Raw genomic sequence first — 15,887 nt, forward strand, 5'->3', positions numbered from 1 at the left:
CATGAAAAGTTTATTTCGTAAGTGTACGACGTCAAGAACCTTTTAGTAGATATATTGTGTTTAAAAGTAGTTGACTTTTAAACACAATCATGAAATGATTCATAATCATAAACCATTTTTAAAATGGTAAGTACGAGTATGTAACTATTGCGAAGTACGACATTTAGTAAAATGATATCGTGGTATGTATTTTTATTATCGACGTATATATAAAAGGCGATATATCCTTAACCTACCGACTGATATATGAGTGTTCAATCTAACCTTGCTAATATTAGAATTTCCCAATTTTGAAGAAAAGGATTTTAAAAATATTGTTAATAGCTCTGTCATTTTTAATTTGAAATGAATAAAATGAGGCTTTTAGCGTAGTTGAAAAACCTTTTCGACGTTATGCTAAAAAAAAGTGCTCCAGATTATTGTACCAAATTTTAAACATACACTTTTAATAACGAGGATAAAACATTAAAATGTTAGAATTCTTATAATTAATTACACAAACTATGTCAAACCTATAAAAAAGACACTCCTTCTCCTTTTCGTTCGATTACTGTTTATTTAATTTAATGGTACTTTTTTCGTAATAATAATTTATTATGGTAATAATCCTCCACGGGCCATATTCATGGGTTGATTGTCTTCATAATTATATATTTTATAAACTATCTACGTGTCGCGGTTTCACCCGTGTCATTTCCTATCCCATGGAAATGTCGGGATAGAAAGTAGCATATGTTCTTCCGAATCTCCAGCTGTCTACGTACCAAGTTTCATTACAATCAGTTCAGTAGTTTTTGCGTGAAAGAGAGACTCTCTTAACAAATATCCATCTCTTCTCTTAAATTTCATTTTCCCGTACTGGTAGGATATACATACATACATTTATTTAAAAAAAAAATACATATAAAAATGTACATGAATCATCTCTTAATTACAGGAATTAAGTTATCTACCCATTTTGAAGAAATTACACGAACTCAGACTACGGCTTAGAACTGTGTGTTAGCTCCGAGCTCCGAACTCCGAACTTAGACTTCGAACTCAGGCTTAGAACTGTGTGTCAGCTCCGATACGCGGTTGAAGTTTACTCCTTAAAACCCGATCCACATTACAGTGCTGATCACAGTTCGTTCTCGATCCGATCACGATCCGGTAAATAAGAAACAACGGACGGATTCTTGCTGGAGTGTTATTTGATCGGACCTTGACTGTTAGAGATAGTAGAATACAGTCATTGTTTCTTGTTTGACAATATTTTACCAGGTCGAGATCGGACCGAGAACGAACTGCAGAGATCAGCACTGTAATGTGGATCGGACCTATGAACGATACCGTACCGTGATATATAAAGATATATTTATTGGAAGAGACGTTTTGCGGTAGTGTCTTTGGATACATGTCAGCGATACTGGTTCACACAATTTCACCCTCCATATTCGTTCACATCACGAGCCTTATACCATTTCTTAAGGAAACCATCCTCCAATAAGCCCTCAACACGAGACAAACCTAGCGAGTCACCTAGTATAGACACACGTTGTTTGTTTGAATCTACCTTCAAAAACATTACTTCTGGAATATTCGATAATGAACCAAATAAATAATATTGAAGGTCTAGTTACTTATGAAACAGTAGCCGGAAACTTACTCGTTAAAATAACATTATTAATACAGATGGTATCATTGACCTCGAGGTTTTTAACTGATTGAATATCGGTCTAATTAAAAGGCCAAAGCGCCCGCAGCCTTAAAAATATTCTGTACGAATATTTTAACTACATATTCACACAATTTGAAGATAAAATTTTCGGTAAACCCCTAAACATTCATTTTATCTAAGTAAGTTTAAATCCTATCTTTCGTTAAGCCCTTAAAGAAGAAAATGTAGGTAAGTAGATCGTATATTTTTGTACTGTACCGTAGACGAAAAAAAAAAACTTTGTAATAACTAAAGATCTTTTAATTAAATAAGAAGTAAAAGAGGAAAAACTTAAGACCCACCTAATGGTAACTAGTTATTACCGTAGAGCTATAGAAGCCTGCAACACCAGAAGAACCAGAAGCACATTGGTGACCCCTTAGACTCCCCCAGAACTCTGGCTACCTTACTCTGCATAGGAACACATTACTTGAGAGCAATATTATTTAGCTGCGAGCTTCTGTAATGTTAAGGCTCTTAACCTGGCGGGCTGCTCCAGATTTTGAGCAGGATGTATCCTGCTATGCCCTACCTCAAATCAAATATAGTTAGTTATTCAATATTACAATAAGGTTTCCCTAGAAGAGATAGCTATAAGCGATAAGGTGCAACCCTTGCATACTTATTTATATTTTTGTAATGATTCTTACTTAAATCCGATAATAAATGAATAAATATACCGTATGCCTAGTCGACGTGATCTCCCTTTTCGTCCTCGCATGTTGAATCACGGGCGTGACGATGCTGTGCTTATTGAACTCTGGTGCAGGACTTCCTATAACAATGGAAAAATATAAGTTAGTAAACATAAAACTGACTGTCTGCAAAAATCACTATTATATAGTGAATAAGACCGCCTTTTCATGCCGCCTTCTTTTTTCGTACATTTTTAAAGTGGAATAAATATTCAAAAAATAACAAAAAGTATAGCATCGATTTTATACGATAATAATCCAGATAAAAAATAAACATGTTTTTTTTTTTATTTAAAATATCAAGCTAAGGAATAAACTGCACCTTAAAATCACACAACCGTGTATGACGTAAAACAAAACCGCATTCAGTTAAATGGATTTGAAGCCTTATCGCTGTGTTCATGTGCAAGACAATAATTATAATACCACAAATAATCTGGAAAACAATACAGGAAATATAATTTACAGCGTCATTTACAGAATGAGATGGTAGCCGCGACGTTGTCTGCGTTTTTTTTTTAAGTTAGTAGCATACAAGTTTTCATCACCTATTTGAACCCATTTAAGCGTTTTTTTTCGCAATACCTAGTAGTTGGTGCATTTCATCAAAATCCATTCAGTGTATCAGGCGTATAAGCGTAACTGACAGAATATTAGTATGGTTAACATTTAAGCTTCAAACATACAGAAAATAAACAGTTAATGTTGGGCAGTGAAGTTTAGAAATCTATACAGGTAAAGAGAATTGGAGTGTCTGTTTGTTGTTATATATCTAATATGTAAATAGTAATAGATAATCTAATGTACTAATATTTTATTACGTTTTGTGTAGCAAAAGAAATTGACACAGAATATATCCGACATATTACATTATTTGACATAAGAAAGCAAGTTAGTCTATTTCCGTTTCGCTGAGCTCTGAAAGTCGCACTGAATAGTGATGTCTAACATTTGTAATATTACAATAACCGCTTTTTAATAAATGCATATGAATGTTTACACGGTACGTATAACAAAATAACATTTTTTTTAATTTTTGTCTGTCAGTCTTTCTGTTTGTTCCGGCTGATCTCTGAAACGGCTGGGCCGATTTTGATGAGTTCACTGGCAGATAGTTGATGTAATAAGGAGTAACTAAGGATACTTTTATTTTAGAAATTTATTTTATAACTCTGCGAACTGAACAATAACTTTTTTGTTAGATCCACGCGGACGAAGTCGCGAGCACAGCTAGTAATAACATTAAGGTCTTTGGTTCTTCGTTGGTTTGGTTCGTAACTTGAAACATTATTATATAATTATTTTATTTCAATCCATCAATAAAATTATAATAGTGAAATTAAAGTTTTGTTTTTATTTATTTATATTATTAATTGCAAGCATACAAAGTCACAAGCAATACGTAGTCAACAACAAGGTCAATTAATTTATGCACATGGTCACAAAAGTTCATACGTCAGAACCATATTATGTACTGTAACTGAAAAATAACTTTTGTTATATGTGTTATAACTAACAACTAATAACGTCAAAATAATAATGAATTTTCTTCAAATCATGGAAAATAAAGAGTTTAAGTAAAAAAGGAACATAATTAATGGAACATACCTAATAAATGGAATATTTAAAATAACGGTTTTATATTATACTAGCTGACCCCGCAAACGTTGTTTTTTATATGTATATGCTCCCCCCCCTATAACTTAGCTGCATGAAAAATAGATGTTGGCTGATTCTCAGACCTACCCGATATGCACAAAAAATTTCATGAAAATCAGTCCAGCCGTTTCGGAGGAGTATTGTAATTAACATTGTGACACGAGAATTTTATATACAATATTTTTCACTGAATTTTTTGTTTAATCACAATAAAGTAATATAATAATAGCCTATGTCACTCCTGAATAGTGTAGCTTTCTGTTAGTGAAAGAATTTTCGTGATCGTATCAGCATTTGCGAAGATTACCCCCTACAAACAAACAAAGTTAGAAACTTTACCTCTTTATAATATTAGTATAGATAATTAAGGCAAGTTTAACTTGCAGTCACACAACCATATTAAAAATACGAATTAAATTTATTTTAATTATTACTACTAAAAAAAATAAAAAATAAAAATTAATTAAAGTTCCGCTTCTAAGCACGGTCGTCGACCTGTCTTTCATTTAAATTATAACAAAAAAAAACTAATATATGACAGGCTTTAAAAAATATTTTAGCTCGTTATAATAAATAATACTTGAATCGTAGCATAATACTGTTAAAGTACTTAAATTATAATTTTTTCGAACAATTTTTAGACTTATTACAATAACAAGGGGTTTCCTCATCACTGAACGAAACTACAGTTATATGCGTAGCGGCTGCATATACTAGTAAATTGGTATCTAGGTAATGTTAGGTTATGATTAGATAAGTTAATGGGTTTTTTTTTTAAATTTTATTATTTCTACTTTTTAACTATAAAGTGCACGCTTTACATATTCATTACCAATCACTTCATCACTTCAGCCTATCGCAGTCCACTGCTGAACATAGGCCTCCCCGAGTTCGCGCCAGACATCCCGGTTTTCCGTAATAATTAAAGGATAAACTTGGTGAGGCCTATATGTCCAGCAGTGGACTGCAATAGGCTGAACTGATACTGATCTAATATCAAAAGTGTAATATCATAAGTGTGTTTCTGATATCACCATAAAGTTCATATAAAAATAATCGAAGTTTTCATAAGTGTTCTTGGCGTTTTATTTACGCAGGCTACGGGTTTTTACAATGTAAAACTTGAAATTCCTACCTAGAATTATTATTTAAAATATATATTTTTAAAAGAGAAAATTCCAACACTAGTTTGTAGACTCAGCTTACAACCATTGCCTAGATTCAGATCGATGACCTAACAATTGCGGCTTAATTTATCTCATCAGAATGGACGCTCATTGGATGATCGCTGTAACAGCATGTGGTGTACATTTCGGATAATTTGGTGACAAAATGTTCGAGGACTTTTATTATTACATACTATTATTTATATCTAATATAACTACGTATCTATATGCCGTTTCATTCTTTTTCATGTCCTTTTCTAGATATTGTATGAAAGTGTACGCTAGAATAAACCCGGATTAAGAGTTTGCTACGAAAGAGCTTTTAATGCGGGTTTTATTTTCCAAAAAAAAACGTATCGTTTTGCTTACGAACCGTTAAATTTAGATAGGATTGTCTGTGTTAAAATTTAACGCTTAATAAGACAAACGAATCGGTTTCTGAATATAGTAATCGGGCGTTAGTAATATGATCGACATTTGTTAATTTAATTTTCTATTTTAACTTAAAAATCCGAGCAATGGCTGCTGGCTTTGAAATATGTGGCCGAAGACACGCAGCAGCGTCTTCGGTGCGACAAAGCCAGCCCTGCGGTCACCAACCCGCCTGCCCAGTGTGGTGACTATGGGCAAAACACATGAGTTCACGCCATTTTTGGCGTGAACTTGTGGAGGCCTATGTCCAGCAGTGGACTGTGATAGGCTGTAATGATGATGATGATGATTTTCTATATTTAATGGGTTTTTGGAACAAAGTTCCCTACCGGTACCCTAGCCGGCAAGAAACTTCCGTAACGTTAAAAAAAGCGTAAGATTTTTATGAATAGTCATGTATAATTGACTATACAGTGTCCAATATATAGTCTACGTGAAGACTGTTTTTATTATTCCAGTTTGCTATTATTATTATTATTATTATTTCATTCGATAATTATTATATATTTTTATAAATCATTATAAATAAAATAAAAATGTTAAGATGATTTTGTAAATTAGTTTTTTTTTTAATGTATACCCAAGTAATCATTTTCTTTATACCTCGAATAGAACTTGAAATTAATCTTAATATATATAAATCTCGTGTCACAATGTTTGTCCGCGATGAACTCTTAAACTACTTAACCGATTTTAATCAAATTTGCACACCGTGTGCAGTTTGATCCAACTTGAAAGATAGGGTATATTTTGTTTTGATATATGTAATTATTATATTTAAGAGAAAAAATAAGGCGATACGAAGTTTGCCAGGTCAGCTAGTATTTATAATAAGGAACTTCGTTCCTATCTGGTGTCCCACGACACCACACAGATTTTTTGTACAAAAATTTTAAATCGCTTATTAATTAATAGGTATATTTATCTATATTTCTACCTACACATTACAGGCTACAATACACAACACACACACACACACACATATAACCGAAGTATAACAGCAAACAAACACAAATAATTCCACGTGAGTAATCAAGTCTTAACAATAATACAGCTATCATTAACGGTAATTAAGTTATGGGTAATATAATAATAAACATAAAATAGGTAAATATATTGTATTACCACATCATGTTTGTTAGACTTAAAATTTAATTTAAAAAAATAGGTAAAAGAACAACAAATGTTTGTATTTAATATTTATGTACATATATCAGACTAGCTGCACTTCGGTTTTACCAGAATTATTTCCAACTAGCTTTCTCGATAAATGGGCTATCTAACACTGAAATAATTTTTAAAATTGGACCAGTACCTTGTTCCTGAGATTAGGGCGTTCAAGCAAACAAACAAACAAACTCTTCAGCTTAATAATATAAGTATAGATGTAATAAAAAAAGCTCGGGATAAAGTGTATTCAAAGTGTAACTATGTAGTGTTGAGGGATTCTAGCTATCTACGTACTAAGTTTTATTACGATCAGTGGTGTATTTTACATGAATGACGTAGTTACAAACATACATTTATGTATTATCATAAGCTTTCGCATTTTTAAAATAAGATCTTATTGTTTTAAAATAGACTACAATGTTTTGAAGATTTTCAGTTTTATAATTCACTATATTCTATTAAGCACGAAACGTAAAGTGCACCACCACACGCGTGGCTTTTCGGTACATTTACGTAATGGTCCACTTAAAGGCTATTTATAGCAAGTTTTTGCGTATTGTTAAATCATTACTTTGCTCCCACGGACGATTATATGTTACACGCTTATATTTAATCTGAAATGTTAGATAACTGTAATAATTTGATGAACGTAATGAACATTAAAATTCAAGATTTAAAAATCAAATCTATCTAAAATATTTTATTTTTAAAGTCAAAACTTAATGTACCCAATACTCATTAATTATAATTAAGTTAATAAAAAAATAATATAAATAAAATTTGTCAAATGACCATTCAAAAGTCATTTTGAAGCCAACTTGAACGAATAATTTTTTGACTTTGAATGAAAATTATAAATAACGTGAATTTAAATATTCGAGTACCAGGAAGTCATAAGTTCGTAAGGTAGTTCAAGTTGTGTAACGACCGCGTCGTTTTAAAATCGACAGGAAAACGTGGGCCGTGTCAAAACTAACCCGAATACTGTGCTATTTATACCCTATCTTACATAAAATAAGATGCAAGTAAGATAATGAGGTTATGCTCATAGCAGTAGCTTCTTAGGGTTCCGTACCTCAAAAGGAAAAAACGGAACCCTTATAGGATCACTTTGTTCTTAGGAACGCGTGAAGGTATCAAGCTGATATTCATATCAAGTAATCAGTTCCACTGTCCCTTGGAGCTGTGAAAAAATTCAAATCAAAAGAATAAATTTTTAGTTACATCACATAATAAAAATATTTTTTAATAATTTTGTTTGTACGGGAATGCGCGATGCGCGAGTCTAACTCGAACTTGGCCAGTTTTTTATTTAATGTTTATTTAGTAGGTAAGAAAACGCCATACACGGAGACGAATAAATATTATTATTTCAGACGTTTTTGAGACTCCGAATTTTGTTTGCGTTATTATCTTGCAGACCGTTCGTGATAGACATACATAATATACATACATATATATGTACGTATATAAGACATCAAACTCTAAACTTGTTAGTATTGTCACGCATACTATAAAAACAAGCGCTGATATAATTAACAGTTATGATGTATGTTTTATATTTTTACTACATAATTAACACACTTAACAAAGTAAATATATGTGATATTGCTTGTATTAATATATTTTATTTATTTAATAAATGTTCTATTCTTCTTCAGCTTCAATAGTGTTAGCTTAAAGCGTAACCAAAGGTTTTCGATAAATTAATCATTCTTTCGAGTAAATTTAATATATAATAGAATTATGAAAAACGCAGTAAATAATGTAAGAAAGCTACAGAATGCGGTTAGGTGAAACATTTTCAAGAGATAAAACGATAACACGTAATTTATAGCGTTTGTAACGGGTTAGGTTTTATCTTAACGGGATTTCTGAGATAGGTTTAGCGCTGTTGAGACAAACGGTATGAATCATCTTCATTAAATCGTAAAACGTATTATAATGACGAAGTATTTTCCTCTAATAGTACTATTTTGATAATTCGCCAATTATTTATGTTCGTAAGGTGGGTAATTTGATACCTGTCTTAGGTAACAGTCAACTACGCTTCACGCTTTACCCTATTATATTCCACTGCAGGGCATAGCCCTCTTTCCCCATGTAGGAGAAGTAGAGTCAACTAACATATAATGAAATGATATAAAAATCTATATAAACGTATTAAAAATATCACATCCAAACTCGAGGCGGATATCTATTCCACAAACTGGGAGTAGAAACCAGGGTCACTATAATCATGATGAATATTATGCGTACTCTATACTTTTTATAATAAATAATTCTGTATTTAGTCGATGAATTCTAAGCCTACTGCAATAGATTTAAAATTTTACTATTTAATGTTACATAATAAAAAATTAACAAATTAATAATAATACCTAAGTCAGTTAATAATATTAAAAAGTTAAAGTTAAGTTATAAAAAGTATTGCGAAGCTCGCATTTTGAAACTGCGAACAAGAGCTGAGCTTCGCAAGTCGTAAAGCTTGAACTACAGTTGTTTAAGCTTCAGTTACTTGGAACTCAGAAACATCAACATTATAGCTATGCATTCTACAAGTTGTTTGTTTTGTTGTGATTGGGTAAGTTGTAATTATAGCGACTAGAGATAGCTTTTAGAGATATCACAGTCGGGAGTTCAACGACAATATGAGTCATTTGACGCTCAGTAAAGTAAAGAGGTGAAAAAAATCGTTTTGTACCACATTTTTTTTCTTAATTGCTCTTAACAAAGTACTAGAGTATCTATTTCAATTAAATCGTTTCATTATTTTTACAAATATGTCTTGATAAAATTGTCTTAAAAGAATATTTTTCTTTTGTTAATATTTAACACATATTAAATGGATTTATTTACATCTCACTATCTCATCTACTTGGTAGTGATTTTACTTACTAGAGATAGCATTTTACCAAATTTCTTAAGTTTTATCATAATTCTACCTCTAATAAGCAAAAATTTCAGATGGGTGCAGCAGAGAGTGATTGATATTTTTGATAAGCAAATTAAATGTAGACATTAAAAAGTGATCATTCGATTAGTGTTTTTCTTAAAACAAAAAAGGTCAAAGAGTAACGAAATTAGAAGTAAGCAGTAGGTATATAGTGATTAGGTGCTCATTCACAAAATGTGTTTAGTTTAAAAAAAAATTGGTCGAAGAGTGAATAACACGAGTTCTAAAATTATTTTTTTATAAATGTGTCCGCTCGTAAAATATCCGGTTTATAAATTGAACACATCACACGTGTCGCTTATTAAACATACAACGCATAAATATAATAAATAAACATTTAACTTTATACGTTTGTGGAATTTTATTGAATATGTTTACGGAAGATCGAAGCCGCTATGACTAAATTCGTAATAATTGCATGTATGATACGTTAATGAGTCCACAGAATACTAACAAGGTCAAAATGATGCGATTTCTAAGAAGGAGTTCTAAGGAAATAAATTCTGCCTCAACGATTACTGAAAAAGGAAATCCCACCAAAAACATTTTCATGTAAAATGTTGCCAAGACGAGATCATATGGCTCGCACTGTCAAAAAGTTATCAGATCTCACGTAGAGCCAAGCTTCTAACTCTACACGCCCTAACTCTACAAGCCCTAATTTCACAAACTCTACACCTTAGTCAAAATATGTGGCTTGGCCGTTTCGTTACTACCGGCCGCTGTTGTAGATTACAACTGCTGGTAAGGTGGACTACTGCTGCTGGCAATTCTGCCCCCTGCCTCTTCATTTTGGCCCCGTCGCGGGACAGCATGGATGGTAAGTTGGTAACGGCCAAGCCACATATTTTGACTAAGGTGTAGAGTTTGTGAAATTAGGGCTTGTAGAGTTAGGGCGTGTAGAGTTAGAAGCTTGGCTCTACGTGAGATCTGATAACTTTTTGACAGTGCGAGCCATATGATCTCGTCTTGGCAACATTTTACATGAAAATGTTTTTGGTGGGATTTCACTTCTTTTTGTAAGTTGCTTATGACAATATTATAGTTGCATTTTACCTCCGAGACATTTTATACCATAAATATTATCCAATCTTCACCATATTCGGTTTAAGCACGCTGTTTTAAATTTTATGTTGAACTGATATGCAAACGGTGATCTCCGCCAAAACTTAAATACCAAAATTACAAAATGTAAATTTTCGACATAAACTAATAACCGATATTTATTTTTTATGTATTTTATTATTATTATTAATAACAAGGTGTCCCTATATCAATTTTCAGACCTCTAGCATCAAAATTTGCGGAAGTCTCATACAAACTTCCATCCCCTAGTTTAAGGGGTTGGAGGGTAAAAGTTCCAAGTTTTAGAATTTTTTTGTTGTTTGTGTACTAATGCTAGCTTACATACCAAATTTCAGCTTTCTGGGACTTCAGGAAGTACTCTATGAATTTTGATGATCATCAGTGAGTGACGAAATCGGGGTTTTTTAGATATCAATAAAATCTAAAGTATAAGAGCTATGCAATTGAAACTTTACATGTTTAATAAGTCCACTATTGACACCATATTCCCAGAATTTTGTTTATCTGGTATAATCCAAACCCAACTTATGAGGGTTCAAAAAAACGACGAAGCACTTCGAGAAAAGATAGGTAGTGCTTTTCGTTTTTTTTTTTTTTTTTTTTTTTGGTTCGTCTTGGCGGGGGCACTACCGTGCCCCCAGATTATAATTTACAGAGTCAGTATGTTGTTCCCCGTTTCCAAAAGAGGTTTTAGCTTAATTCAAAGCCTATCCATTCCCATCATCGGCCTTATCCGTCACACTGTGTCGCCTAGGACACTCTTCAGGAAAACGCAGAGTTGCCTAAGCTCTGCGCCACCCTCTCGACCTCACTGGCTAGGCCCACGGGAACGACGCGACGAGTCGATACGTGTGGAGCCAGTACGGCTGCAGGAGTCTTTCGCATTTTAGAGCTATGTCACGATTACTTGACGGAGACTCCATTCCAGGTTTCAAATGAAGTTTTCCTTCTCCAGGAATCTGATGATTTTAAGCCAGGTTTAACCCTCGGTCGCTTTTTACGACCCCCACGGGAAGAAAGGGGGTGGTGCTATTCTACTCGGCCGAGACCACACGGCATACCCACCATTCCCATATACACACGCAAATATAAACAAAATCAAATGGCAACAATATCGATACCACTATAAACTTCCTCGTTTAACAAGAAAAGCTCAAGCAAACAATTTTAAAACAAATATGGCCGGTGCATATATTTTGATACCGCGTTCAAACAGACAAACTTATTTCTGCAATATTAGATGGGTATCGAAGGTAAATTAAATAGTAGTAAAAACAAACCAGCTGAGAATAACTATACCAGTTGACTCATAGGCACTTTGGAATCCAGGCCCAAAACGAAATAAAGGTGTATGATTAATGGACATAGTGAAACCCTTTGTCTGTTTCAAGAGTCTCGGTTTAAATTATAGTTTAACAGAGTATATACATGCGAGAGTAATTAAATTAAAACAGGTATATAATAACGTTTCTAATCTTTGTACAAAAAAATCAATTAAATGGTAACAGACAAAATTCAGCGCTAAACGTAGCTTTTGTCTTAATATCACTCACATGGAACCAAGAAGTAAGGAAAGGAAGGATGGAAGCATGGAAGGAAGAAGAATTGTTAAGTTTTCAGTTTCAATTTATCTTGGCTACTCTGCAATGGATCAGCGTCGCGAGTTAAGTTCTTTCATAACAGGAAAAGTCGTACCTACCCAGCTGTGGTACATTTGCACTTATTGTACGCTACAGTAGGTAACATCACAAACAAGAATTAACTTTGTACAGAGCAGAAAAGGCTACAGTAGATCAAATATTACTTTTGAGATTAAAACTTTATATCTAATAAAATAATTATTTAGCTAACTAATTATTGTTATATAACTTGAAATGCATTGTGTGAAATTTTTAACATAATAAAAGCGAGGATTCCCTGAGCCATGAACATTCAAATTAGGGCTGCCATCACTTTATTTAAATGAAGATGACACAATTAGCCGTAACTAAAAAGGTAAACGTTATTACATATAAATTTAATATTAGACACTTCGCTTTATCTAATAATAAACTTTGAGAGCCATGAGATTATTTTCATATACACAAATAGACAACACCCCGTAATGTTAATCGTTAGTGCCAATCATTTGAATCCTAGCTAGCTTTGGCTATCTCCCTCACCAGAGAAACACAACACTACTTAAAATAGTATTATTTAGCTGTGATCTTCTGTAGGTTCGTGATACTGCCCCAGACTGGTTGCTTCAAATCGAGCAAAATATTTCTGCTATTTCCTACCTCAACATAGCATTGTTTAATAATAAAATCACCATAATATGATGAATAAGGAAAATTAATTATTAAATGAAATTTAATAATAGTAATAAATGAATTTCCCGGTTGGGAATAACAATATTATGAACAAAAATGGAGACATTTAATAACATAAATTGCTTAGTGACAAGATGTATGTGGTCCATTTATGGAATAAAACTATAAGCGTATATAATATATAATAAGCATATATAAACTTCTATATCAAGTGAATATGTGTTTTATTTCGTTATTTAAGGCTATTACGTATATAGGAAATTTAGATATGTAAGTAGAACATATACATATTTACGAGTTAACAATTATATTATGAATCTGTTATGTAGAAATGTTAACAAAATATATATCTATATACATATAATAAAATGGTAGGAAAGTCAAAACTGTACATTGAATATTTTTTTAAAAGAATACTTGGGGTGTGATCTACAATCGATACCGAAGCCAATAATATAGTTTTTAGAATTTTTGTCTGTTTGTTTGTCTGTATGTATGTCCGAGATAAACTCAAAAAGTACTGCATGGATTTACTTCAAATTTGGCACGAATATTATTAAGAAGTCGGGCAACATATAGGCTACATATTATCACGCTATCACCTACGGGAACGAGCAGTAAAACTTTATTTCTTCAACGCATTCTGTAACAACGTGTAATCTAACGACGTATATTTGAATGTTGTTGTTATTATGTTATTAACCATGCTATAAGCTAGCTTCAGACTATAAAAATGACGCAATATAAGTAACTTAGGCCGATAAACATAATTAAATGAATATAAGTAGTATCAAGACAATTTTTAAGCAGCGCCGTCTATTATTTTTTTAGCCATTATATTCATTATTTTCTCAACCTGCTTCAGTCACAACTTGTGACTTAATTAAGCAGAATCACCATAAAGTCGTTTATTCAAAGGAAACTGAAATAATAATGTTAGAAATTAGAAAGCAATTATGTGTATACTTCTGCATAAACAGTATTTAGTAAGAAAAAAAAAAAAAACCGTCGGCGTCGGACCACGTCCTAGTTTTACTAGGCAGTCACAGGACTGTCGATCTGTAGTATAATAAGTAGAAAAATCGCCTGTAGTATTATAATGCATGCCTGATAAACAAAGGCACGGGCATTTTGAGCCCGTGGATCAAAATTTATAAATAAAAAAAAAAAAAAAAAAAAAAGGAAGCTGAAAATAAGCCCTTTTTGAAGGACAATTTTACAAAAGACAGTCTCCTCTGTTACTGCACTTTCTGTAGATATGAAATGTAAAGAAGAAACAGGTAAATGAATGTTATTTTAAAAGGTATCATCGTAGGTTTTAACTGAGGTAGGGCACAGCAGGAATTTCTTGCTCAAAATATGGAGCAGCCCGACTGGGGTAGTACCTCGACCTTACAGAAGATCACAGCGAAATAATACTGTTTTCAAGCAGTATTGTGTTCCTGTTGGTGAGTAAGGTGACCAAAGCTCCTGGGGGGGATTGGGGATTTGGTCGGCAACGCGCTTGCGATGCTTCTGGTGTTGCAGGCGTCTATAAGCTACGGTAATCTCTTACCATCAGGTGAGCCGTACGCTTGTTTGCCGACCTAGTGATATAAGGTATTTTTAGTGCTGTATAGCGTTTACGAAGAAGACGTCGCGGGCAGCAGCTAGCGCATATAATAAAACTGTAAAAGAGATAGGTACTGTTTTCTTTTTTTTCTGTCTATACCCTTAGTCGCACTTTAATCCTGCAGTGGTCGCGTGGATTACAAATGTAATCCAGCTACGTGTGCTTCCGAATAAATAACATAACATTTTATTTTTATATAAAAGCTATAGACAGAATTTTTATAGATGTAGGGCCCAGCAGACAATATTTTGCTCAAGAACTGGAGTACTGATTGGGAAAGCACCTCTACCTTACAGAAGATCACAGCTGAATAAAGAATTAATAATAATAAATAAACGGCTCAACTCATCAGCCCCCACTAGAATTTACTCCTGTGTCGAGGGTCCGAAAACGCACACAATTCAAAAACACAAACGCCCAGAGTAGGGAAAACATCTGTACAGCAGATACAAATTTTGGAGGCGTGCGAGGATCGAAATCGCAACCGCCACCGCAACGGCTAATGGGATTTCTATGACCGCTGCGCTAAGGTGTTGTCAAAACTATTTAAAATAAAGCGTTAATTTAGCACTCAAGTAGTGTTACGTCCCTGTGGTAAGACTGACCATTAGGAGGAGCTGTAAGCTTGTTTGTCACCTTTAAAGTATAAAAAAGACAGACAGTTGTAATTTCTTGTCGATTTTATAAAATAATACGAAGTGATTTAAACGATTTTTAAATAAATAAATATTTTAACGACATCGGTATATGCTTGCGGCATCCCTATTCCTATTTCATTATAATGCATTCGTTTATTGTCATGTATATTGTACCGAAGTTTAGATTAACCGACCGTAACGAAAAAGTCAATTATTGTTCATTGAGTTATAGCTCTTATTCCTTTACAATTAAACGTTTATTTCGCTTGACAAATATTTTGTTTCGGTGTTATGTTATCATTTTCACATGTGAGGGAAAAGACAAATAGAATTTTATTTATATTTGTATGTATGTAGTTAACTATGGAGGAACGTGAGTGGTTTAGGTCGAGCAAAATTTCACGTAATTTTTTCCACAAGAAAAACTATAAAAATAGGAGAAGCCTGGGTTTAAATTAAATA

General features: G+C 33.0%; 1 protein-coding gene across 1 annotated transcript in view; it reads right to left on the reverse strand.

Annotated features, from left to right (window-relative positions):
* LOC123665210 (disintegrin and metalloproteinase domain-containing protein 22) overlaps positions 1–15,887 on the reverse strand; it is a 91,258-nt gene that overhangs the window by 24,612 nt on the left and 50,759 nt on the right. Inside the window, exon 2 of the mRNA XM_045599547.1 lies at positions 2,380–2,474. Coding sequence (XP_045455503.1) covers positions 2,380–2,474 — 95 coding nt within the window. The remainder of the gene's footprint in view (positions 1–2,379; positions 2,475–15,887) is intronic.

The sequence above is a fragment of the Melitaea cinxia genome, chromosome 23 (genome assembly GCF_905220565.1).
Source record: "Melitaea cinxia chromosome 23, ilMelCinx1.1, whole genome shotgun sequence".
NCBI lineage: Eukaryota > Metazoa > Arthropoda > Insecta > Lepidoptera > Nymphalidae > Melitaea > Melitaea cinxia.